The sequence below is a fragment of the Aotus nancymaae genome, unplaced genomic scaffold (assembly GCF_030222135.1).
Source record: "Aotus nancymaae isolate 86718 unplaced genomic scaffold, 86718_ANA_hifiasm-v0.15.2.pri h1tg000015l_0, whole genome shotgun sequence".
Lineage (NCBI taxonomy): Eukaryota > Metazoa > Chordata > Mammalia > Primates > Aotidae > Aotus > Aotus nancymaae.
In genome coordinates this window covers 6,902,099-6,929,002 of record NW_026988426.1, presented here as the reverse complement: position 1 = coordinate 6,929,002, position 26,904 = coordinate 6,902,099, and the positions used below count along the sequence as shown (strand labels likewise).

The 26,904-nt window shown below is 43.1% G+C and overlaps 1 protein-coding gene across 2 annotated transcripts; it reads left to right on the top strand.

The window, feature by feature from the left end:
* HAVCR2 (hepatitis A virus cellular receptor 2) lies at positions 1 to 24,836 on the top strand. Of its 2 annotated transcripts, XM_064376480.1 has the most exons (8): positions 1 to 345; positions 2,725 to 3,063; positions 5,265 to 5,348; positions 9,944 to 9,987; positions 13,100 to 13,226; positions 18,767 to 18,803; positions 21,363 to 21,481; positions 22,739 to 24,836. In XM_064376480.1, exons 1-8 carry the CDS (start codon positions 291 to 293, stop codon positions 22,741 to 22,743), a joined length of 810 nt encoding a protein of 269 aa, XP_064232550.1. In that variant the 5' UTR covers positions 1 to 290; the 3' UTR covers positions 22,744 to 24,836. The 2 variants fall into 2 exon arrangements, with proteins under 2 accessions (XP_064232550.1, XP_064232549.1); XM_064376479.1 differs by having other exon boundaries at positions 21,363 to 24,836.
* The last annotated feature ends 2,068 nt before the right edge of the window (positions 24,837 to 26,904 follow it).

Here is a 26,904-nt window from a genome sequence, read left to right as displayed (position 1 = left end):
TGCGGCACAATAGAGAACTTGGGTTTCCTTTAATGTGCCTGTAGACCGGGCAGTGTTAATATAAGAATCATTGGTAATCAGACACCCTAGACACCCTGGTGTGCTGAGCTAGCACTCAGTGGGTGCGGCCACCGCTCATGTGATTGTGGGATAACAGTTGGAAGGAGTGCCCCGTTCATTTGGAGAGTTAAAACTGCGCCTCTACAGCTGTATCTTTAAATTTTAAAAAGAAAAAGAAAAAAAAACTGCACCTAACAGAGCTGTCCTCTGACTTTTCTTCTACAAGCCCCATGTTTTCACATCTTCCTTTTGACTGTGTCCTCCTGCTGCTGCTGCTACTTACAAGTAAGTCTGGGCATGGATATTGACAGTGAGATAATGGTGCTGTCCAGAGGACAAGGGAGAGATACAAGGATGGCCATTGTAATGTTATTTGTAATAGCAAAGGTTTGGAGGCAACCTAAACGTCCATCAGTGAGTGAGTGGGTAAATAAATGTGATATAATTGTGATACAAACAGTGAGGCTGACTAAACACACTGGTATAGAATGTCTCAAAGTTACAATGTTATTTAAAAAAACAAAGGTGCAGAATAATGCATATATTAGACTTCTATTTGTGTGTGCACATTATTGGGGAGCAGGAATATGTGGACATTTCTTTAATGTATAGGCTCTAGGAAAAGGAACCAGAGAATGGTAAAGAGTTGGGAGAGTGAGGCATATTTTTCTTTTCTTTTTTTTTTTTTTGAGATGGAGTCTCACTCTGTCACTCAGGCTGGAGTGCAGTGGCGCAATCTCGGCTCACTGCAATCTCCACCTCCCGGGTTCAAGCGATTCTCCTGCCTCAGGCACCCGAGTAGCTGGGATTACAGGCACGCACCACTATGCCTTGCTAATATTTTAAATTTTTAGTAGAGACGGGGTTTTATCATGTTGTCCGGGCTGGTCTCAAACTCCTGGCCTTAAGTGATCTGCCTGTCTCAGCCTCCCAAAGTGCTGGGATTACAGGCATGACCCACCACGCCAGGCAACTTTTTCATACGCCTTTGATAGTGTTTGAATTTTTTTTGTTTTTTTTTTTGAGATGGAGTCTCGCTCTGTTGCCCAGGCTGGAGTGCAGTGGTGCCAACTCAGCTCACTGCAACCTCAGCCTCCCAGGTTCAAGCAATTCTTCTGCCTCAGCCTCCTGAGTAGCTGGGATTACAGGCGCCCACGACGACGCCTGGCTAATTTTTTATATTTTTAGTAGAGACGGGATTTCACTATGTTAGCCAGGATGGTCTCGATCTCTTGACCTCATGATCTGCCCACCTTGGCCTCCCAAAGTGCTGTGATTACAGGTGTGAGCCACTGTGCCCGGCGTGTTTGAATGTTTTTACTGTAGTTGAGTCATATGAAAACCAAGGGGAAAGAAAAAAATCAAAAGAAAATATATAATGTATGTTTTATCATATGTAAAATATGTATATATAGTTTTGTTTTGTTTTTTTTTTGAGACGGAGTTTCGCTCTTGTTACCCAGGCTGGAGTGTAATGGTGCAATCTCTGCTCACCACAACCTCCGCCTCCTGGGTTCAAGCAAACCTCCGCCTCCTGGGTTCAAGCAATTGTCTCGCCTCAGCCTCCCGAGTAGCTGGGACTACAGCGTTTTTTTTTTTTTTAAAGGAATTAACTTTGTCAATTGAGGAAAATGATAAGACAAGTCTCAATCATTTTAGAAGATTTATTTGCCAAAGTTAAGGAGGCACTTGGGAGACAGGTCTATGCCTTTCTCAGAAGACGATTTTGAGCACTCCAAATTTAAAGGGGACAAGGTGGGATATTGAGAAGCACTCAGTTTTCACATAAAGAAAGGGGGCAGAGGAAAAATATGGGAAATCTGCATTTTCTATAAGATAACACAGACAAAATAGGGTAGGGGAACAGTCAGATATGGCCGAGGTGATGAGCCTGTAAAGATAAGCTATCAGATCGCATTGCATAGCTGACAAGGAATTTCCTTGTGTGCAAAATATGGGGGAGGCCTGTAGCCTTTCATCTTGTAGCCATCTTATTTAGGAATCAAAAGGAGGAGGCGGGTTTCCATGACCCCATTCCCAGCTTGACTTTTTCCTCTGGCTAAATGAGTTTGGAGTCTGGAGTACCAAAATTTAGTTTCTTTTCACAACTTCAAACCTTAAAACAACTCCATGAGTAGTTTCAAAGACACAAGATTCATATTTAACCAAGGGTTTTTATTTACTGTGCACTTGCTGCTTAAAAAGAGATTTATGTTAGGAGAGCCTCCCTTTGTTGATGAACAGACAAGTAGCCCCGATGGATGGGCCATTTCCTGGCTGACCATGACCCATTTTCTGATTGTCTGTTTCCATCAGCTCTGTCCTCCTGTGCTCACAGAATTGGGCCACAGTTCTCTTCTAGGGCAGTGTTTCTGAAAGTGAGGTTCTGGGACCAGCCACTTCAGCAACACATAAGAACTTGTTAGAAGTTCTCAGGCTCCTCCACAGACCAGCTGAGTCAGGAACTCGAGCAGTTGAGGCCAGCAATCTGTGTTTTCACCAGGCTTCCCAGTGATTCTGATGGCCTTCACGTGAATCATCCTCCAGACAGGACTGCAGTAGTGGCTTCCTCTTTATTCTATAAGGGCATTGCTTGCAGTTTTCCTGAAATTGAGTAACCTCACTCACTGCCTGAGTCTTGACTCTCCTGCTCTCTCTATTCAGGGTCTTCGGAAGAGGAATACATAGTGGAGGTGGGTCAGAATGCCTATCTGCCCTGCTTCTACACTCTGGACACTCCAGGGAACCTCGTGCCTGTATGCTGGGGCAAAGGAGCCTGTCCTGTGTTTGAGTGTGGCAACGTGGTGCTCAGGACTGATGAAAGGGATGTGAGTTATCGGACATCCAGCAGATACTGGCTAAAGGGGGATTTCCACAAAGGAAATGTAACCCTGGCCATAGATAACGTGACTCTAGAAGACAGTGGAATCTACTGCTGCCGGGTCCAAATCCCAGGCATAATGAATGATAAGAAATTTAACCTGAAGTTGGTCATCAAACCAGGTGAGTGGACCTTTGCATGTCTTCTTTATGAATAAGATTTATCTGTAGATCATATTAAAGGTACTGATTGTTCTCACCTCTGACCTCCCTAATTATAGCCCTGAAGGTGGGCCCCCTAAACCTAAAGTTTAACAGCCCCATCAGTGATGCTCAGTGATATTTAACACCTTCCATCTGTTTTAAAACATGGGTGGCTGGCGCGCGGTGGCCCACACCTGTAATCCCAGCACTTTGGGAGGCTGAAGCGGGCGGATCACGAGGTCAGTAGTTCAAGACCATCCTGGCCAACATGGGGAAACCCCAACTCTACTAAAAATACAAAAATTAGCTGGACGTGGTGGCATGTGCCTGTAGTCTCAGCTACTTGGGAGGGGTACATTTCATTCAAGGAAATCCCCCTTTAGTAGTTCAAGGAGAATTGTTTGAACCTGGGAGGCAGAGATTGCAGTAAGCCAAGATTGTGTCACTGCACTTCAGCCTGGCACAGAGTAAGACTCTGAAAACAAAAACAAAAATAAAAGTAATGGTGCGGCCGGGCATGGTGGCTCATGCCTGTAATCCCAGAAATTTGGGAGGCCAAGGCAGGTGGATCATGAAGTCAGAAGTTCAAGACCAGCCTGGCCAACCTCGGCCAGGTTCAATCACTTGAACCTGGGAGGCAGAGGTTGCAGTGAGCCAAGATGACACCATTGCAGTCCAGCCAGGGTGACAAGAGTGAAACTCCATCACAAAAAAAAAAAAAAAGACAAAAAAGCCTCATGGGTGAAATTTTAGATGGGAAAAAAGACCTAGATCAGTGGTTAGAGACCATGACTGCTCATTAGAATCATGTGAAGAGTTTTTAAATAGCTATAAATGCCAGGTATGGTAGCTCATGCCTGTAATCCCAACACTTTGAAAGGCTGAAGCAGGAGGATCACTTGAGGCCAGGAGTTTGAGACCAGCCTGGCCACTATAGTGTGACTACCCCCTCTCTTAAAAAGAAGAAGATGAAGGGCCGGGCGCGGTGGCTCACGCCTGTAATCCAAGCACTCTGGGAGGCCGAGGCAGGCGGATCGCCTGAGGTCGGGAGTTCAAGACCAGCCTGACCAAAATGGTGAAACCCTGTCTTAAAAAAAAAATAAAGAAGAAGAAGAAAAAAAAGCCACTACCAAAAACCAGAGAAATCAGCATCTCTGGAGGTAGATGCTAAGCATTAGCTTTTTGCAGAGTCTATCCCAGGTGATTCTACCCCATGTGCAGCCAGCACGGTGAACCGCTGGGTTGTGCGTATATGCTGGGAGGGGAACAGACTTGTGTGTTTTAAGATTTCTATAACATCTACTTTGTGCCCAGAGAGAGCTGAGTTTAAATCTAACTCTGCCTCTTACTAGTTATATAATCCTGGGTAAGTTATTGAAATGATGTGACCTCCTTCTCTATAAAATATGACAATAATACCTATCATGTGGGCCATTAGAAGGATTTTATGTGGTAATATTTTATGAAAAGCATTTATAGGTTGGGCATCCCAAATCTGAAAATGTAAAATCTGAAATGCTCCAAAATCTGAAATGCTCTAAAATCCAAAACATTTTGGACACTGACATGACATTCAAAGGAAATGCTCATTGGAGCATTCTGCTCATTGGAGTATAAGTATAGTGCAGATACTAAAATATCCAAAAAATGGCTGGGTGTGGTGGCCTCACACCTGTAATCCCAGCACTTTGAGAGGCCGGGGCGGATGGATCACCTTAGGTCGGGAGTTTGAGACCAGCCTGACCAACATGGAGAAACCCCATCTCTACTAAAAGTACAAAATTAACCGGGTGTGGTGGTGCACGCCTATAATTCCAGCTACTCGGGAGGCTGAGGCAGGAGAATTCCTTGAACCCAGGAGGCAGAGGTTGCAGTGAGATGAGATTACACCATTGAACTCCAGCCTGGGCAACAAGAGCAAAACTCTGTCTCAAAAAAAAAAAAAAAATCCAAAAAAACTCAAAATCAGAATGTAACCATGATGACTGAATCTTACCTTTGTCAAACATTTGAAGTGTATGAAACATTCTCAATGTGGGTATCCAAGCCGGTTTGAAAACTGAGGTTGTATCTCTTTCTTCCTTGTCTTTCACATTTTTTTCCTGCTGCCCCTTTGATTCCCTGAAATAAGCTTTCTGCTCTCAGATAATTTTCATCTTTATGTTGGTTTCTGACATTAGCCAAGGTCACCCCTGCACCGACTCTGCCGAGAGACTCTACTGCAGCCTTTCCAAGGATGCTTACCACCGAGGATCATGGCCCAGGTAACTATGCATGGGGCGGAGGAGGAAATCTTTAGCCGGCTCTGAATTCAGAGGATTTTGAATGTGGGAAAAAAGATGAGAAAACAGTGTGAGAGTGGAGGAGGGATGTTTCTGTGCACCTGAAACAGTGTTTGAGAAGAGGGGAGCGGTAGAGACACCCCCATGCTGGGAAAAAGATGCTCTGGATTAGGATTACTTAAAATTTTAATGTTAAAAAATGTTAATAAACTTTATAGTCTTTTATTTTACTTAAATATTGACTAAATTTAATGAAATAGTCATTACAGTGTCTACATTTTCTGATATACTCTGTACTGGTGATGTTTCATCATGAATTGGTGCCAGTCTGTGTTTGGGAACTGATACGTTGGATTAGGTGATTTCTAGGATGCCTTCTAGCTAGAATAAAGCCCATCAGCTTCCCTGGATTTTAACCTCAGAAGGCGTAGCTAAATTCTTTATGTAATTCAGCAAGGACATACCCAGGGTGCTCCAGAAGAGAACACTGGGCAGAAAGAGGAAGTCAGGTCACAACGATCATGGAGGTTCATTTAAAGTGATTTCCCGTCAGTGTCCTGGTCTCGCCTAATCTCTCTGGAGCTCCATTTTTTTTTTTAAATCCCCTGTAAAATGAGGTTAATAGGTGAGTCCCACCTCATAATATCATAAATCTCATAATTCACACCTTATGAGATTTTTATTTTTATTTTATTTTTATTTTTTTGAGACAGAGTTTTGCTCTTGTTACCCAGGCTGGAGTGCAACGGTGCAATCTTGGCTCACCACAACCTCCGCCTCCTGGGTTCAAGCGATTCTCCTGCCTCAGCCTCCCGAGTAGCTGGGACTACAGGCATGTGCCACCATGCCCAGCTAATTTTTGTATTTTTAGAGACAGGGTTTCACCATGTTGACCAGGATGGTCTCGATCTCTTGACCTCGTGATCCACCAGCCTCAGCCTCCCAAAGTGCTGGGATTATAGGTGTGAGCCACTGTGCCCAGCTGCCATTGTTATATTTTAAGGAATCCTACAACCATAGACCTAGAAGGGACTTCAAGGGTCATTTAATCTCACTTTCCCATCCTGTGCTTCAGTACTTTTTACCACATCACCACTGAGTGGGCATTTGCTGTAGAAGGAGTTCACTCCCTGTCAAGGTGATGCATTTCCTTATACTTGTCTCCACCACAGACGGATATCTTCTTCCCTTTAGTTTTTCTTTTTTTTTTTTGTTTGAGACAGAGTCTCACTCTGTCACCCAGACTGGAGTGCAGTGGTGTGATCTCGGCCCACTGCAACCTCCGCCTTCCGGGTTCAAGCAGTTCTCCTGCCTCAGCCTCCCGAGTAGCTGAGATTACAGAATCCTGCCATCATGCCCAGCTAATTTTTGTATTTTTAGTAGAAACAGGTTTTCACCATGTTGACCAGGCTGGTCTCAAACTTCTGACCTCAGGTGATCTGCCTGCAGGTGATCTGCTCCCAAATTGCTGGAATTATAGGTGTGAGCCACCACACCAGGCTTTCCCTTTAGCTTTTGCTTGTTAGTTCCTTCCCTAGTCTAGGGCAACAAAAATGGGAATATAGGCACAATACCTTGAATCTCTGAGCTTCTCAAGGGCCTGAGAAAAATTACTGAAACAACCAAAAGTAGGGCAGTACTCCAAAATAGGAAAATAAAATAAAAAATTGAAATCAATGAATATTTAATGGCTTGTCTATAATATGTAACATTATGTAAATAGGCTGCTGGCAAACCAACTCTAAATGTGGGATGTGGGAGCATTTAATATAAAAATGAGGCTGGGCGAAGTCGCTCACACCTGTATAATCCCAGCACAATGGGAGGCCAAAGCAGGCAGATCACTTGAGCTCAGGAGTTTGAAACCAGCCTGGGCAACGTGGCAAAACCCCATCTCTACTAAGAATACAAAAAAGTAGGAGCAGAGTGGCTCATGCCTGTAATTCCAGCACTTTTGGAGGCCGAGGCAGGCAGATCACCTGAGGTCAGGAATTCAAGACTAGCCTGGTCAACATGGTGAAACGCCATCTCTACTAAAAGCACAAAAATTAGCTGGGCATTGTGGTGCATGCCTGTAATTCCAGCTACTAGGGAGGCTGAGGCAGGAGAATCGTCTGAGCCTGGGAGGTGGAGGTTGCAGTGAGCCGAAATGTCACCGTTGTACTCAAGCCTGGACAACAGAGTGAGACTGTCTAAAAAAAACAAAAAAAAATAGCCAGGCATGGTGGCATGTGCCTGTAGTCCCAGCTACTTGGCGGGGGTCTGAGGCAGGAGGATTTCTTGAACCCAGGAGATTGACGATTCACTGAGCTGAGATGGTGCCACTATACTCCAAGCCTGAGCAACAGAGCAAGACTCTTTCTCAGAGGGGGGAAAAAATGGGGTGGAGCCTTTAAAAATAAGAGATCCAAGGGCTTGGAATTTGAACACAGAACAAATGCGCCTTCTCTTCTACCTGAAGGAGGAAGGACTGGGTCACAAGTGAAGCCTCAGCTCTGCTGTAGACCTGCTTTAAATCCTAGGTTTCCCAGTTAATAGCTGGGTGATCTTGGGTAAAGTGGCTCTCTCAGAGTCAATATCTTTATCTGAAAAACAGGAAAAATAGTAGTAGTACCTACTTATTCTGGTGAGGATTAAATGAGATTCTATGTGTACAGTGCTGAGCACCATGTCTGGCACATAATAAGTACCGAATAAATGGTAACTACTAAATGTATTTATTTTTTTCTTTTTTTGTTTTTTTTTCTTTAATTTTGGTAACTACTAAATTTATACACTGTTAAGGCCGTCACATCTCACCTCCACTGCTACCTGCCCACCCCCAACCCCCACCCCCGCCCAGGCAAATCTTGGGTTCTCCAGAAAAAACATTGCCACTCCCTCCAACTGTCCCATCCATCTTGGTTGGTGGCCGAATCTGTGTGAAAAAAAGCTGTAATGACACAACCATGCTTGATTTTAATGATCATTTTCATAGCAAAATGTAGTTGAAAAAAGTTAGTTTTACCATTTTTATCAAGAAAAATAATTATAGGGAAGCTGAAACTGGATTTACATATGAAAATCTTATGTGCAGTTCAGATTCATGTTTATTTAGCAGTTGTACTGATGTGGTTTTATACTTTAAATTTTTTTCTGGTAATTAGGGCAAAGTAAGTGGAACATCATCTTTTTTTCTTCAATAATTTTAGGCTGAGGGTATGCCTTTAAAATATTTAAATTATAGTTTGTTAAACCAGCATTTAGTCAAACCCTTTATACACAGGAAAGGGTTTAGACTTTTAGGCTTCCAGAAGGTGTCTGTGACATTTGAGGATTTTCGACATCTCTGACTCAGCCAGAAAAATGAGTAAGCATGCTTAATCTCCCCAAAGCTGGCAATATACTTATTTTTAGACTTCAGGGTTCATGAGGTCAGGGCCTGTGCCCCTCTTGTTCCCTGCTGTGTCCCCTGTACCTAGAGTAAGGGCGTAGTGCATATTCATGGAAAGGATGAGCAGATGAAGAAATAAATGAACAGAAAGGAAAGATGGTGAGCAGGTGGCTGGGCAGTGTGACCCTCTTCATGATGACAGCACTGAGGTAAAGCCTGTTAAAGGCAGTATAATTAAGAATGTGCGTTTAAAGCTATGCAGACCTAAATTGGAAGGCCATTTTGTCATTTGCTAAGTTGTGTGACCTTGGGTTAGTCACTTCACTTCCCTAATTTTAATTTCTTCATCTGTGCAATGGGACTAATAGTCCCTACTTTAGAAGAGTGGTTTTGAATGAGATAGTTCACTAAAAGAGTTTAGCACAAGGCCTGGCTCCTATTACATTGTGGCCACGGTGATTATTTTCATTTATAGGCAACCAAATATCCTATCTCCCTTCTAATGAGTAAATGCAAAACTTATTTAAGGAAACGGAGGCCGGGTATGGCATGGTGGCTCACGCCTGTAATCCCAGCATTTTGGGAGGCCGAGGAGGTTGGATCACTTGAGGTCAAGAGTTTAAGACCAGCTTGGCCAACATGGCAAAACCTGTCTCTACTAAAATACAAAAATTAGCTGGGTGTGGTGGTGTGCCCCTGTAGTCCCAGATACACGGGAGGCTGAGACAGGAGAATTGCTTGAACTCAGGAGGCAGAGGTTGCAGTGAGCTGAGATTGCACCACTGCACTCCAGCCTGGGTGACAGAGCGAGACACCATGTCAATAAATAAATAAATAATGCCTGAATATTATCAATATTGCTGGATTTTGTAGAACCCACTAGGATCCTATGGACAAAACAAACCACATATTTAACGTAAAACTTCCTGGCAGAAGTCTCTATTTCATGAAACAGTAGCTTTATTTATTATGAAAAAATGTGACCATCCTAATGTTGATTCCTGGGTGTTCAGTAAATTTTGTTGGTCTCCCAGTTAATTATTGTGAAGAGTATGGAGTAGAATTTGTTTCAAATAGGATCATAGGCATCTTTAAGATGAAAAAAAACCTTAGATAAAGGAAAACATTCTTAACTATTCTATTGGCTATTTTCTCTCTCTCTCTCTCTCTCTCTCTCTCTCTCTCTCTCTCTCTCTCTTTATAGCAGAGACACAGACACTGGAGATCCTTCATGATAAAAATCTCACAGTAAGTAACCTTTTTTTGTGAGCTATGTTGTGCTCAACTTGGAAGGGAAAAGTATGGCTTTAGGGCCAGGCACAGTGGCTCACACCTGTAATCCCAGCACTTTGGGAGTCTGAAACCCTGTCTCAACCAAAAATACAAAATTAGCTGGGTGTGGTGGAGCGCGCCTGTAGTCCCACCTACTCGGGAGGCTGAGGCAGGAGAACCGCGTGAACCCCGGAGGCAGAGGTTGCAGTGAGCTGAGATCACACATTGTACTCCACCCTGAGTAGAAAGAGCAAAAATCTGTCTCAAAAAAAAAAAAAAGTATGGCTTTAGACTTCCTTCATGCCCACCCTTTTCTTGGGGTAAAAAGCCTTAAGTTCCCTTAGCTTCAGATTCCTAGGCTGTAACATGTTCATGAAGTTCTAACCTCATAGGCTTGTTGTAATGAAGGACTGAGATGATGCATGTAAAGTTCCTGACACACAGTAAAAGCTTGAAAACCACAAGAAGAAACATTAGCATTTTGTCCCTCTTATTCTTCAATTTCACAACTGTCTACCCTGTGGAAGTTTCAAAGATTCTTCATCTCCCTAGAATACCTTTCTTCTTGATTCCATTGCAGTCCTAATGGGAAAGATTATTTAAATTTGCCTCTTTATATATGATAAGACACCAATCAGAAATATTCAAAGCCAAGAGTTTATACATTTAACTGTAAATAAAGCCATACCTTAATTAATCTTAATTTTACTGTCCCTGCTACCTTATTAAAATAAAATAAAAACCTACAGGGTACAGTGGCTCACGCCTGTAATCCCAACACTTTGGGAGGTGGAGAAGGGTGGATCACCTGAGATCAGGAGTTCGAGACCAGCCTGGCCAACGTGGTGAAACCTCGTCTCTACTAAAAATACAAAAAATGCCGGGCGCGGTGGCTCATGCCTATAATCCTAGCACTTTGGGAGGCTGAGGCGGGTGGATCACGAGGTCAAGAGATCGAGACCATCCTGGTCAACAAGGTGAAACCCCGTCTCTACTAAAAATACAAAAATTAGCTGGGCATGGTGGCGCGTGCCTGTAGTCCCAGCTACTCGGGAGGCTGAGGCAGGAGAATTGCTTGAACCCAGGAGGCGGAGGTTGTGGTGAGCCGAGATCGCGTCATTGCACTACAGCCTGGGTAACGAGCGAAACTCTGTCTCAAAAAAAAAAAAAAAAAAAATACAAAAAATTAGCCTGGTGTGGTAGTATGTGCCTGTAGTCCCTGCTATTCCAGAGGCTGAGGCAGGAGAATCACTTGAACCCAGGAGGTGGAGGCTGCAGTGAGCCAAGGGTGTGCCAGCCTGGGCAACAAGAGTGAAACTTTGTCTCAAATAAAAAAAAAAGAGTAAAAGAAATACCACTAGAAAGCAAACTTGCGGCAGTGACTTAAAAATTCTTTGAGGAGGCCGGGCACAGTGTCTCATGCCTGTAATCCCAGCACCTTAGGAGGCCAAGGTGGAAGGATTGCTTGAGACCAGGAGTTCGAGACCAGCCTGGGCCACATAGTGACACCCTGTCTCTACAAACAATTTTTAAAAATTGGCCAGGTGTGGTGTCACATACCTATAGTCTCAGCTACTTGGGAGGCTGAGGCAGGAGGATCACTTGAGCCCAGGAAGTCGAGGCTACAATGAGCTGTGATCATGCCACTGCACTCCATTCTAGGTGACAGGGTGAGACCTTGTCTCAAAAAAAAATTGCTTGGGGACATATGGGAGTCCGCATTCATTTGACTCAGTTTCTTTTTTTTTATTTTAACTTTTTTCTTTTTTCTTTTTTTCCTGAGAATATTCTAATGACTCAGTTTCTTGCTTGTGTATTCACAACTGATGCTTAGCAACTTGTCTTTGCTCCGTCTCTCTTTGCAATCAAACAGTGCTTTTTAAGGACCTCTATATGCCCACAATGCTTAATGCCCAATACCTTGTATATAGGACTCCTGTTATTGCAGGAGTAATGTGTATTGAATAAATGTGTAAATGTGTATTGAATAAATGGAAGATTTAACTTCCTTAAATCATTGTTTTAAAAATGTTTATAATTATTTGTGTGTGTGTGTGTGTGTGTGTGTGTGTGTGTTGTATAAATAGGGTCTCAATATGTTGCCCAGGCTGGTCCTTAACTCCTGGCCTCAAGTGATCCTCTTATCTCAGCCTCTCAAAGTGCTGGGATTACAGGCATGAGCCTGGCCTGTAATGACTGTTTATTGTTTATTTACTTATTTATTTTTGAGATGGAGTTTCCCTCTTGTCACTCAGGCTGGAATGCAGTGGTGTGCTATTTGCCAGGCTGGAGTGCTATTTACTGCTTATATTTTCTGTCACTTAGCTTACCTGATAACTCTACAGGATTTTTAGTGGCAGAGCTGGGATTTATTTTTGTTTTATTTTGTTCAGGCCAGCATGCAGTGGCACGATCTCAGCTCACTGCAATCTCTGCCTCCTGGGTTCCAGCGATTCTCCCGCCTCAGTCTCCCCAGTAGCTAGGATTACAGGCACGTGTCACCACGCCTCTCTAAGTTTCATATTTTTAGTAGAGACGGGGTTTCACCATTTTGACCAGGCTGGTCTCAAACTCCTGATGTCAGGTGATCCGCCCACCTCGGCCTCCCAAAGTGCTGGGATTACAGGTGTGAGTCACTGTGCCTGAACTCAGAGCTGGGATTTGAATTCAGGACTGTCTGGCTATAAAGTCTTGGCTACTGAATCACTGTCTTTTTGTGAAAATTAGGGGTTTCACAGTAAGACACCAAGTGTGGACTACTGTAAAACTCTCTGGGGAATATTAGGGGATCTTGAACCAACAAGACTTCACTCTAGGGGCAGGGAAAGGGTCTGTTTACAAAGAGCTCCTTCTCCACCCACAACACAGAAGGGCACATTTTGTTTCCTGGCTAACTCCAAAGGTTAAGCGAATGCCTTCCTTGGGTTGGCTTGAGTCTTGGCTACACGATGACAGATCAAGGGTGATTTCAAGGACCCTGCGATCCTGTGATGTTGTAAAAGGGATGGTCCAACTCACAAATCATGAGACTGAGTGCACAAGCGATTTCTAGCTATTTGCTGCTTAAATCCTGTTTGTGTTTCTATAGCAACTATCCACACTGGCCCATGAGTTACAGGACGCTGGAGCAACCATCAGAATAGGCGTCTACATCGGAGCAGGGGTCTCTGCTGGGCTGGCTCTGGCTCTTATCTTTGGCGCTTTAATTTTCAAATGTAAGTTTTTTTGTTTCTCTCTCCCTCTGATAACAAATTCTTAAATGGGAACCATTAAAAACCTAGATAGAAATGCAAATTCATGTTTATACTTAAAGATGATTAGACTAAAAACCCTTTTGTCCATCCAACTCTAACAATAATGGCTAATTTTTATTTACTGTTTACTGTGTGTCAGGTAGGCACTGGGTTAAATGTTTCACGTACATTTTATCATCATCGCTGTCTTACCAGATAAGTAGTAGTACCATCCCCATTTTACAATGGAGAGAAGTCGAGCTTAGAGTAAGCTGCCTTCTCAAGGTTCCAACATCAGTACCTGGCAGAAACCGGAATTCAAATCCAGGCAGGCCGATTCCAGTACCTGTTCTCTTATTTTTGGTTAAGAAAACTAATCTCTTTAACTGATTAATATGTCTAGGTTTGTTAGGGAACACAGCAACAAAAAGACACTTCCTGATGTGCACTTGTCTGTTACTGGTTTCTCAGGCATAGCTCTTTGGGAGTAGATTTCAAGTCTCTTTAACACTGGGTCATGATTGGTATTACAGAATGTTTTCCTCCATCATGGTACTTAGCACATAGCTTTTTTTTTTTAAAGTTACTTGTCCTTTAAAAAAGGAAACAAAACAAAACAAAAAACAGGCCAGGCTCAGTATCTCACGCCTGTAATCTCAGCACTTTGGGAGACTGAGGCGGGTGGATCATTTGAGGTCAGGAGTTCGAGACCAGCTTGGCCAACATGATGAGACCTCCATTTCTACTAAAATTGCAAAATTAGCCAGGCATGGTGGCTCATGCCTGTAATCCCAGCTACTCCGGAGACTGAGGCAGGAGAATCGCTTGAACCCGGGAGGTGTAGGTTGCAGTGAACCAAGATCACGCCATTGCACTCCAGCCTGGGCAACAAGAGCAAAACTCTGTCTCAAAAACAAAACAAAACAAACAAACGAAAAAGACTAAAGGGTGTTCCTAAGATATTTGGGACTTCCAGGGCTAAAACTGGAACAGTCCAAGAAAAACAGGGATGAGTTGATCACCCCACTAACTGTAGACTAAAGCTGCCAAGTGCTTTATGTGCATTAAATTCTCATAACTATCCTATGAGATAGGTACTAATATGTTTCTAATGTAGAATCAGTGTGCTAAAAGGTTAAGTCACTTGTCTGCATTTATACAGTTAATTGATAGATACATGATTTGAACCCAGGGCTCTCCTGCTCCTCACCTTTATGGTTTCAGTCATTATTGTTAAATGGATTATTCAGAAAAAGAAACTACCCCACCCACACTTACCTGGATTTATTCAGAGATAGCCATGGATTTTTTGAATTGATCACATGAATATATATATGTATATATATTATTGAGACAGAGTTTTATTCTGTGACCCAGGTGCTGGAGTACAGTGGTGCAATCTTGGCTCACTGCAGCCTCTGCCTCCTGGGTTCAAGCAATTCTTGTGCCTCAGCTCCTGAGCAACTGTGATTACAGGCATGGGCCACCACATACGGCTAGGTTTTGTTTATTTTTTTGTTAGAGATGGAGTTTTGCCATGTTGCCTAGGTTGGTCTCAAACTCCTGAGCTCAAGCGATCGTCCTACTTCAGCTTCCCAAAGTGCTGGGATTATAGGCATGATGAATATATACATATTTGAAAATAGAGATGGGGTCTTGCTATGTTGTCCAGGCTGGTCTGGAACTCCTGGCCTCAAGAAATCCTCCCACCTCAGCCTGCCAAAATGCTGGGATTATAGGCATAAGCCATTGCGCCCGGCCTCCCATAAGTATTTTGAAAACGGCCTAGGGAATGTTAAGGAGCAATGATAACACCCACTACTTTTTTGAGTTCTGCCAAGGCTCAAAGTAAAACTTTGAGCTTTACTATTATACATATTAGAGACCACTTTATATATATATATTAGGGACCATGATTTATACGTATTAGCAATTATTCTAATTTGTATAAAGAGTAACGGAGCATGGAGTAAATCTGATGCTTTGTACACATACATTTATGCCACTCCAAAAAACATGGTGACTGAGAAGAACAGATAAGAAAGTCCTGTTTAGTTTCCAATCTTTTCCCTGGAAATTGCTGGAGAAAATATGAAAATCAGGGTGACAGCTTTTTAAGTCATGAACTCACAAAAACAAATCGGCACCCAATAATGCCCCACAATCTTCCGTCTTTCTAGTACACTCTTAGATGACCATCCATACTTCACTGCTGCTCAAACCTTCTTTGCCCCTCTCCCTAACTGAGGAAATGCCAAAGGGCTGTTTCATCTCCATTGCCTAGGCCAAGACTTCATCCTTCTTTTTATCCCTGTCTTTTGAGTCATCTCTCTCGTTTTCTGTTTATGTTCTAGTCCATGCATTCCTCTCCAGCTGCTCCCATGTCTCAACTCTTTATCACAGCTGTATTTTTCAAAGTAGTTGTCCCTACTTTTTATCCGTCTGCACTCCTTGACCAACCATCATCTAGTTTCTACTCCAAAGCACCATGAAAATGGTCAAGGTCACACCAGTGACCTTCATTTTTCTAAATTAAATATTAATAGATACCATTATCTTTTTTTTTTTCCTTGAGATGGAGTTTCACTCTTGTTGCCTAGGCTGGAGTACAATGATACAATCTTGGCTCACTGCAACCTTCGCCTCCCGGGTTCAAGCAATTCTCCAGCCTCAGCCTCCTGAATAGCTGAGATTACAGGCATGCACCACCACAACTGGCTAATTTTTGTATTTTTAGTAGAAACAGTGTTTCATCATGTTCACTAGGCTGGTCTCCAACTCCTGACTTCAGGTTATCCTCCCGCTTTGGCCTCCCAAAGAGCTAGGATTACAGGCATGAGCCACTGCGCCAGGCCTGATATCTTTATCTTTATTGTAGTCAACCTTTTAAGTTGATCACTCATTCTAGAAAGTCTTCCTTCTGTTGGCTTCTAAAATGGCATTCTCCTATTTGATTGGCCCTTGCTTTTCAGTGCTTCTTTTGCCTGATCCTTAGATGTTGAGATTCCTTAGGGCTGGGTATGGTGGTGCACGCCTGTAGTCCCAGCTACTCAAGAGTCTGAGGCAGAAGGATTACTTGAGCCCAAGAGTTTGAGGCTGTGAACTATAATCTTGCCACTGCATTCGGGCCTGGGTGACACAGAGAGACTGTCTCAAAGAAAAACAACAACAAAAAAGATTCCTAAGCCGGGCGCGGTGGCTCATGCCTGTAATTCCAGCACTTTGGGAGGCTGAGGTGGGCGGATCACCTGAGGTCAGGAGTTCGCGACCAGCCTGACCAATATGGTGAAACCCCATCTTTAAAAAATAAAAATAAATAAAAAGATTCCTACAGTCTTTCTCCAAAATATATCTAAAGTCTTTTCATTATTCTGCATCTCTTTTGGCCATTATCTTACTCCAAGGCACCATTTTCTCTACTTAATTTATCTTCTCATTTCTTTATTCCTCCTTCAAATCCAATATTAAAACCAAAATCAATGTCTGGGCACAATGGCTCATGCCTATAATCCTAACACTTTGGGAGGCCAAGACAGGAGAGTCACTTGAGGTCAGGAGTTTGAGACCAGTCTGGGCAACATATTGAGATTCTAAAAAAAAAAAAGGAAAAATAATTAAAATAATTGTTTTTTGAGACAGTCTGGCTCTGTTGCCCAGGCTGGAGTGCAGTGGTGCAATCATGGCTCACTGCAATCTCTGCCTCCCAAGTTCAAGCAGTCCTCCTGGCTCAGCCTCCAAGTCGTTGGAACCACAGGCACATGCCACCACACCTGGCTAATTTTTGTATTTTTAGTAGAAGTGGGGTTTTGCCATGTTTCCGAAGCTGGTCTTGAACTCCTGAGCTCAAGAAATCCGCCTGCCTTGGCCTCCCAAAGTGCTGGGATTACAGGCATGAGCCACTGTGTCTGGCCCAAAAAGATTTTAAAAAATTATCCAGCAGGCCAGGCTTGGTGGCTCACGCCTGTAATCCCAGCACTTTGGGAGGCCAAAGTGGACGGATCTTGAGGTCAGGAGATCAAGACCATCCTGGCCAACAGTGGTGAAACCCTGTCTCTACTAAAAATACAAAAAAATTAGTTAGGTATGGTGGCACACACCTGTAGTCCCAACTACTCAGGAGGCTGAGGTGGGAGAATTGCTTGAACCCGGGAGGTGGAGGTTGCAGTGAGCCCATATCATGCCACTGCACTCTAGCCTGGAGACAAAGTGAGACTCCGTCTCAAAAAAAAAAAAAATTATTCAGCTGTGCTGGTGTGCACCTATAGTTCTAGCTGCTCAGGAAGCTGAGGTGGGTAGATCCATTAAGCCCAAGAGTTCAAGGTTGCAATCAGATATGATCTTGCCAACAGAGCAAGAACGTGTCTCAAAAAAAAAAAAAGAAAGAAAAAGAAAAATTTTAAGTTTCAGATTTTTGAAACTGCATCCCCAGAAGACACCTTGAAAGACATCATGAAAGACCTTGATCCAGAGGTACCCAGTAAGCCACACCTGGACTCCTGACCACAACACAGAAATGATGAGATAACAAATATTGTTTTCAGCTGCTAAAAAAGAAACCCCAAACAAATAAGGATCATATCTCTGCCCTTCAAGGAAATATAAGATTTTCTACAGGTCCCAGAATAAAATCGAAACTCCTGATTATGATTGGAAAGGTCTTATTGCACCTAGCCTCAGTTTACCTTTCCGACCTAATCTTGGGTCAGTCCCTTAGTCCAGCCATGTTTTCCGTTTCAGACACTCACCAAGATCTTTACCAGGGGCTCTCTCATCCTGGAATGCTCCTTCTGCTTTTTACTTGGCTAACTCATTTCAGAAATGAGCTTAAAGATCATCTTTCGGGGTTCTTCTCTGACCAACCTCTGTATTACCTGTTTCAGTATGATGTTGGTTTCCTTTATAATACATCATAATTTGAAATTATTTTTTCCTATTTACTGTTTTCTTTTTTTTTTTTTTTTTTGAGTCAGAGTCTTGCTCTGTCACCCAGGCTGGTGTGCAGTGGCATAATCTCGACTCACTGCTACCTCCGCCTCCCGGGTTCAAGCGATTCTCCTGCCTCTGTCTCCTGAGTAGCTGGGACTAAAGGCGTGTGTGGCAGCACGCTCGGCTAAATTTGTATTTTTAGTAGAGACGGCGTTTCTCCATGTTGGTTAGGTTGGTCTCAGGTCGGGAGTACTGTTTTCTTTTATTTCTTTGGTCTCCTGAGGGAGAACGCAAGTCATGAAATTAGGGCTCACAATCCGCTTTTATGTTCTTGTGTTCCTTGTGCCTAGCAAACTGCCAGACACATAGTAGAGGCCTCATCATATTTGTTAAATAGGAAAAATCCATCTTTATTATTATTTTCTAGCACAGTTCATATAATTATCTCAGGCACACACTGAGAGTTTCATTTAATTCAATCTAAGGTGAGACCGGCTTTCCCTAAACGATGCATGCCTCCAGTGAGCCTATTTGATTGCTTGTCCCACTTATTTTATGAAGGCATTTTTATTGACTTTTCTTTCCCCGTTACCTAGGGTATTCTCATAGCAAGGCGAAGTTGCAGAATTTAAGGTAAGAGTAATGGAATGGAGTTGGGGAAAGGGGACAATCTTGGAGGTCCCTACTCTAATATGTCTGATGTTTATCTGAGGAGTCCTGCCCTGGGGCTTTGGGATCTGAGCTTATACTTCCTTTTTTCTCTAGGTCTAATTATGAAGTGAAAATATAACATGCTGCTGTGTTTACTTCCTGATACCTCTAGCTTCTTTAGTTCTAAAGTTAAGGTATAGAATTTATCTCCCTAATAATACAACATGCTTATTTATCTTGATATTAATGGTTTTTTCAGTGAACTGAAACTTCAGCGGATTGAGATCTTATTATATCCAGGGTCTGGGCTGGACTTTGGCATTACAGAAGTGAGCAGGAAACCTAGCATCTGTTCTCAGCGTTTCTGTAAACCAGCCCTGGCATTTTCAACTTTGGTTTCCTATCAGAATCACCCAGGCACTGAAGTGTACTAATGCAGGGCCAATCCCAGAGGAACTGAATCAGAATCTCTGGGGATAAGGCCTAGCACAGGTATTGTTTTAAAAGCTCTCCAGGTGATTCTAGTGAACAATCAGGGCTGAGAACTACTAGTCTATTATAGACTCCTGGCTTAACCTTAATTACTGAGTACACACACACACACACACACACACACACATCCATTTCAAATAGATATAGCTTACAGAACTTACTAGCTTTTAGACTTTTTTTTTTTTAATAGAGACAGGGTTTCACTATGTTGGCCAGGATCATCTCGATCTCTTGACCTCGTTATCCGCCCACCTCAGCCTCCCAAAGTGCTGGGATTACAGGCGTGAGCCACCGCGCCCAGCCTAGCTTTTAGACTTTTAGTGATATTTGGCACATGAATGGAATGCAATATGTTTGGATTAAAAAAACGACTCTGGGCTAGGTGCTGTGGTTTACGCCTAATCCCAGCACTTTGCGAGGCTGAGGTGGGAGGATCACGTGAGCCCAGAAGTTTGAGACCAGCATGGACAACGTGAGACCTCTTCTCTCTCTCTCTTTCTCTTTTATTTTTTTTGAGATGGAGTCTCACTCTGTAGCCCAGGCTGAAGTACAGTGGCGTGATCTCGGCTCACTGCAACCTCCGCCTCCCAGGTTCAAGCAATTCTCCTGTCTCAGCCTCCCAAGTAGCTGGGATTACAGGCATGCATCACCACACCTGGCTAATTTTTGTATTTTTAGTAGAGATGGGGATGGGGTTTCACCATGTTGGCCAGGGTGGTCTCCATCTCTTGACTTTGTGATCTGCCCGCCTTGGTCTCCCAAAGTGCTGGGATTACACGTGTGAGCCACTGCGCCCAACCCAAAATCTGAAACTTTCTGAGTGCTGACATGACACTAAAAGGAAATGCTCATTGGAGCATTTTGCATTTTGGATTTTTGAATTAGGGATGCTCAGCTTGTAAGTATATATAATGAAAATATTCCAAAATCTGACATCTAAAATGCTTCTTGGCAAGGCCTGGTGGTTAACTCCTGTAATCCCAGAACTTTGGGAGGCTGTGGTGGGTGGATCACCTGAGGTCAGAGTTCGAGGACAGCCTGGCCAACACGGTAAAACCCCATCTCTACTTTATATACAAAAATATACTTTAATACAAAAATTAACTAGGCGTGGTGGTGTGTGCCTGTAATCCCAGCTACTTGGGAGGTTGAGGCAGGATAATTGCTTGAACCGGGGAGGCAGAGGTTGCAGTAAGCCAAGATGGCACCACTGCACTCCAGCCTGAGCGATAGAGTGAGACTCTCTCTCAACAACAACAACAAAAAAGAAACACTTCTGGTTGTGAGCATTTCAGATAAGGAAGAATCAACCTGTACATGGAATAATAGTACTCTTCATCTAAACTCCTCATTTGACATTTTGACACTTTTGCTTTACCTATTTCTCTATATGCATAATTCTTTGCTGAACCATTTTTAAGAATGTTGGAGACTTTTTTTTTTTTTTTTTTGAGACAGCCCAGGCTGGAGTGCAATGTCGCAATCTCAGCTCACTGCAACCTCTGCCTCCTGGTCTCAAGCAATTCTTCTGCCTCAGCCTCCTGAGTAGCTGGGATTACAGGCATGTGCCTCCACACCTGGCTAATTTTTTGTATCTTTAGTAGAGATGGGGTTTCATCATATTGGCCAGGCTGGTCTCGAACTCCTGACCTGGTGATCTGCCTGCCTTAGCCTCCCAAAGTGCTGGGATTACAGGCATGAGTCACTGTGCTTGGCCCATTTTTTAAAAATCTAAATAATGTGTACATAATTGCAGACATCTTGACACTTCACGTAAACTTCAGCCTGCAACTCCTAGAAATAAAGATATTCTTTCAGATATCACAATGCTGTTATTATACCTGAGAAAATTAAAATTAATGGAAATTTTCTCAATTGCTTCCCCATAGTATTTTATTGCTATTTCTTGGCTTTTCCCCTTGTTCAGCATCTGATCAATGATCACACACTGTATTTAGTTGCTGTCTCTTTGGGAAAGCTTAGTCTCTTAACTCTATTCCATGTTACCTGGGAAAGGCTTAACTCAACTGTGACACTTTATTTCCACAGCCTCATCACTTTGGCCAACCTCCCTCCCTCAGGGTTGGCAAATGCAGCAGCAGAGGGGATTCGCTCAGAAGAAAATATCTATACCATTGAGGAGAACGTGTATGAAATAGAGGAGCCCAGTGAGTATTACTGCTCTGTCAGCAGCAGGCAGCAACCCTCACAACCTTTGGGTTGCCGCTTTGCAATGCCATAGATCCAACCATTTTATTTTTGAGCTTGGTATTGCCTTTTTCAGAAACTATAAGCTGTGTCAGCTGACTGGTTTTAGAGGTTCTGTCCACTGCCAGGGAGCAGAGTTTTCCCATTTTCGCAAAATGACTCACATGGGAATTCAACTGTGACCTGCACTGAATTTAAACAGGCATGTCATTATCTCTGTATCTAAGCCAACAGAGTTACCCAACTCAGAGACTGTTAATCATGGATGTTAGAGCTCAAACAGGCTTTTATATACACTAGGAATTATTGACATGAAGTCTCTGGAGCTCCAAGAAATTTGGGCACATCATATATCCATAAAACTTCAGATAAACTAGGGAAAACTGGGTGCTGAGATGAATGCATACCTTTTTTGGCACAGAAAGTCTAAAGGGGCCACTGATTTTCGAAGAGATCTGTGATCCTTTTTTTTGAGACAGAGTCTTGATCTGTCACCCAGGCTGGAGTGCAGCAGCATGATCTCAGCTCCCTGCAGCCTCCGCCTCCCGGGTTCAACCAATTCTCCTGCCTCAGCTTCCTGAGTAGCTGGGATTACAGGTGTGCGCCACCACACCCAGCTAATATTTGTATTTTAGGTAGAAATCAGGTTCTGCCATGTCGGCCAGGCTGGTCTCAAACTGCTGACCTCGTGATCTGCCTTTAAAAAAAAATTTTTTTTTGGCCGGGCGTAGTGGCTCACGCCTGTAATCCAAGCACTTTGGAGGCCAAGGCGGGCGGATCACCTGAGGTTGAGAGTTCAAGACCAGTCTGACCAACATGGTGAAACCCTGTCTTAAATAAAAAAAAATTTTTTTTTTTTTTAAATGGAGTCTCACTCTGTTGCCCAGGCTGCAGTGCAGTGGCATGGTCTTGGCTCACTGCAACCTCTGCCACCTGGGTTCAAGTGATTCTCCTGCCTCATCCTCCCGAGTAGGTGGGATGGCTGGTCTCAAACTCCTGACCTTGTGATCCTCCTGCCTCGGCCTCCCAAAGCACTGGGATTACAGGCGTGAGCCACCGCACCTGGCCAGTGATCCTTAAATGATTAAGAGATGACTGGACCGGGTCTACCTTGATCTTGAAGATTCCCTCAGAATGTTGAGCTTTAGGTTTCTTTGAGCATTACCTGTCCAACTGTAAGTGCCAGCACACAGCTCTCTTTTGCCTTTCTTACGAAGACTGACCTGCGGGCCTGAGATGTGGCAGGAGCTCCTGGAGAAAAAGGAAGTGCATTCAATCCGTGTGTATCACCAAATTTTGCTTGTTGTGCACTAGAAAGAAAATATCTCTGACCAACTTCTCTATTCATGGACCAAACTGAAGCTGTATTTTTCACAGAAGAAGAAGCAGTGACTGGGACACAAATTCTGTTTCCTGCTGGAAAGAAGGCAAAGGCTTTCAGCAATCTATATTGCCAGCGTTGGATCCTTACATGGAAAGTGATCCCTAAACTTCAATTTCGAGGTGGTGAAGACTTGGTCTGTCTTGCTTATTGTTGCCCCCAGTGCCTGGCACAACTCTGACACACAATTGAAAGTTACTAAAGGATTTTTTTACCCTTTTTTTTGTTTGGTTTTTGAGACAGAATCTCACTCTGTTGCCCAGGCTGCAGCGCAGTGGCCTGATCTAGGCTCACTGTGGCCTTGATATCCTGGGCACAATTTATCCTTCCACTTCAGCCTCCCCAGTAGCTGGGACTATAGGCATGCACCACCATGCCAGGCTAATTTGTATGTTTTTAGTAGAGATAAGGTTTCACTATGTTGGCCAGGCTGGTCTCAAACTTCTGGATTTAAGCGATCTCCCCTGCCTTGACCTCCCAAAGTGCTGGAATTTTAGGTGTGAGCCACCACACCCAGCCTAAATATTTTTTGGAGCGAAAAAAATAAATAAGCAGAAAGGTAGCTTCCTGGAAGACTTTCATTACAGAGCTCAGATAAGAGTGTGACTCTGCAAGTTCATTCTTGGAGAACTCACACATACCTGGAATCTCCTGTACTCACTCTTTTCCAGGCCAAAGTGGCCTGTGTTTCCCAACGTCATTCAGCTCAGGCCTTTGTTGGTGTCTTACTCTTTTGTCTATTTCCCTCTCTTCTGAGCCATCCTCAGCACATAGGAATGAATTAACAATAGGGACCTATCAACACCTAAAAACTGCTCCTCCCCAGGTGATGACCAAGCAAGCTGTGACAGTCCTGCATGTAGAAGATGCTGGCCAACAAGGCTGTAGGCAGCTTGTCTGTTTCTATAAGTCTTTCTGACAGTCTTGTGTGAATGAGAGTGTTGGGGCTGCATCTAGATAGTTTTGGGAGGCACTGGCATTCTACAGGTAGGTATGTAAGGGAGATCATTTTGCAAAATTAATTATAGGTAGCAGCTCTCATACAGGCTAAAAAAATTAATCTTAAGTGTCTTTTTAAAATTTTTTTGAGACAGAGTCTGACTCTGTCACCCAGGCTAGAGTGCAATGGCTCGATCATGGCTCACTGCAACCTCTGCCTCCTGAGTTCAAGCAATTCTCCTGCCTCAGCCTCCCAAGCAGCTATGATTACAGGTGCACATCACCACAGCCAGATAATTTTTTGTATTTTTAGTAGAGATGGGGTTTCACTATGTTGGCCAGACTGGTCTTGAGCTTCTGACCTCATGTGACCCACCCGCCTCAGCCTCCCAAAGTGCTGGGATTACAGGCGTGAGCTACCGCACCCAGCCCATAAGTTCTTAAAGTCATGAAATTCTAGTAAGAAGAAACTTCAGGACATATTTGAAGCAGGTCAATCGTCCTCATCAAAAGAGATTCTTATCCTACCCAAATCTTTAAACAACAGTATATGTAAAAGGCTGATCATTGCAATGGTGTTTGCGGAGATTTTTTACAATCAATAAGGGAATGGTTGATTATAGTGTTATGCCAATACACAGCTGCGAGTAAAAAGAATCATGACCAAAACACCAAAAGCATTGGCAACAAAAGCCAAAATAGACAAATGGGACCTAATCAAACTCCACAGCTTCTGCACAGCAAAAGAAACAGTCATTAGAGTGAATCGGCAACCAACAGAATGGGAAAAAAATTTTGCAGTCTACCCATCTGACAAAGGGCTGATATCCAGAATTTACAAAGAACTAAAACAGATTTACAAGAAAAAAATAAGCCCATTCAAAAGTGGGTGAAGGATATGAACAGACACTTTACAAAACAAGATATACATGAGGCCAACAAACATATGAAAAAATGCTCATCATCACTGGTCATTAGAGAAATGCAAATCAAAACTACATTGAGATACCATCTCACACCAGTTAGAATAGCGATCATTAAAAAATCTGGAGAAAACAGATGCTGGAGAGGATATGGAGAAATAGGAACACTTTTACACTGTTGATGGGAGTGTAAATTAGTTCAACCATTGTGGAAGACAGTGTGGCGATTCCTCAAGGACCTAGAAATAGAAATTCCATTTGACCCAGCAATCCCATTACTGGGTATATATCCAAAGGATTATAAATCGTTCTACTGTAAAGACACATGCACACGAATGTTCATTGCAGCACAGTTTACAATAGCAAAGACCTGGAACCAACCCAAATGCCCATCGATGATAGACTGGACAGGGAAAATGTGGCATATATACACTATGGAATATTATGCAGCCATAAAAAACAATGAGTTCGTGTCCTTTGTAGGGACATGGATGAACCTGGAAACCATCATTCTCATCAAACTGACACAAGAACAGAAAATCAAACACCGCATGTTCTCACTCATAGGTGGGTGTTGAACAATGAGAACACATGGACACAGGGAGGGGAGCATCACACACTGGGGTCTGTTGGGGGGAAATAGGGGAGGGACAGCAGGGGGTGGGGAGTTGGGGAGAGATAGCATGGGGGGAAATGCCAGATACAGGTGAAGGGGAGGAAGGCAGCAAATCACACTGCCATGTGTGTACCTATGCAACAATCTTGCATGTTCTTCACATGTACCCCAAAACCTAAAATGCAATAAAAAAAAAGAATTAGGCGGTTTTATCATTAAGCTTTTTTGCTAATTTAACAAATACTTATTAAGTGTTTACTGTGTGCCAGATACTTTCTTTGGTGCTGGGATCACAGAAGGGGACCAAATAGACACATCCCTGGCTCCATGGAACTCCTAGTTGATCTGACAGGAAGGAGGATTCATGTCCTTTTGTTTATTCAGTGAAAAAAAAAAATGTGTGTGTGTGTGTGTGTGTACCTTTTCTTTTTCTTTTTCTTCTTCTTTTTTTTTGAGACAGTCTCACTCTGTTGCTCAGGCTGGAGTGCAGTGGCACAATCTTGGCTCACTGCAGCCTCTGCCTCCTGGGTTTAAGCACTTCTCCTGCGCAGATACTCACTGGAGTAGCTGGAATTACAGGCGTGCACCAACATGCCGGGCTAATTTTTGTATTTTTAATAGAGACAGGGTTTCACCATGTTGGTCAGGCTGGTCTTGAACTTCTGGCCTCAAGTGATCTGCCCTCCTTGGCCTCACGAAGTCCTATGATTACAGGTATTAGCCACCATGCCCAGCCCATTCAGTGAATATTTATTGGCACCTACTTCGTGCCAAACACTATTCTGGTCTCCAGAAATATAGCAATGAATGAAGCAGTCAAAATCCTTGCTGTCATGGAGCTTATATTACTTATCAGAGGAGAATGCTATGTAGTTAAGTTCAAAGGACGGTGGGGGGGAAAGGGTTCCATAATAGTTTATACAACTGATGAATTTTTTTGCCTTAAAAATATGGAAGAATATACCCAAATGAATATGGTTACTGACGGAGACAAAGGGTGAAGACTCACTTTTTCGTTTTTCATGTTTCTGCTATAGTTTATTTTCTCCATTTTGTTTTGTAATAAAAAGTAAATTCAAGCATTATAGCAGTGCTTTTCTGTCTGTCCTCCTCATCAAAGAAATAAATGGAGACAAGGTCAAGGTCAAGACTGAGGGCAGTAGTAGAGTATGGCGGCAAGCCGGGACTGGAACCCTGGTTTTCAAGGTGAAATCTGACTCTACACCAAGTATTTGGAATGGGAAAGATGGATACAGAAAAACAAAAAAGGTAGGGGAATTACTACAGAGGGCCCAGGAGATGGCAATTGGTAACTCAGAGACTTAAAAACAGTGCAATAAGATTAAATGTGTGGATTGCTTTTAGAAATGCCTTAGGATTTTTCTTCCAGAGCTGCCCACAGAACTCCCACAGGTTCTCAAAAAGGGGAGAGTCCCTGATCTTTTTAGACTGAAAAAAGTAAGGTCTATTATGTTTTATCTGCTCATCATTTCTAGATTTAAAATTCCCAAGGCAGAAATTCCA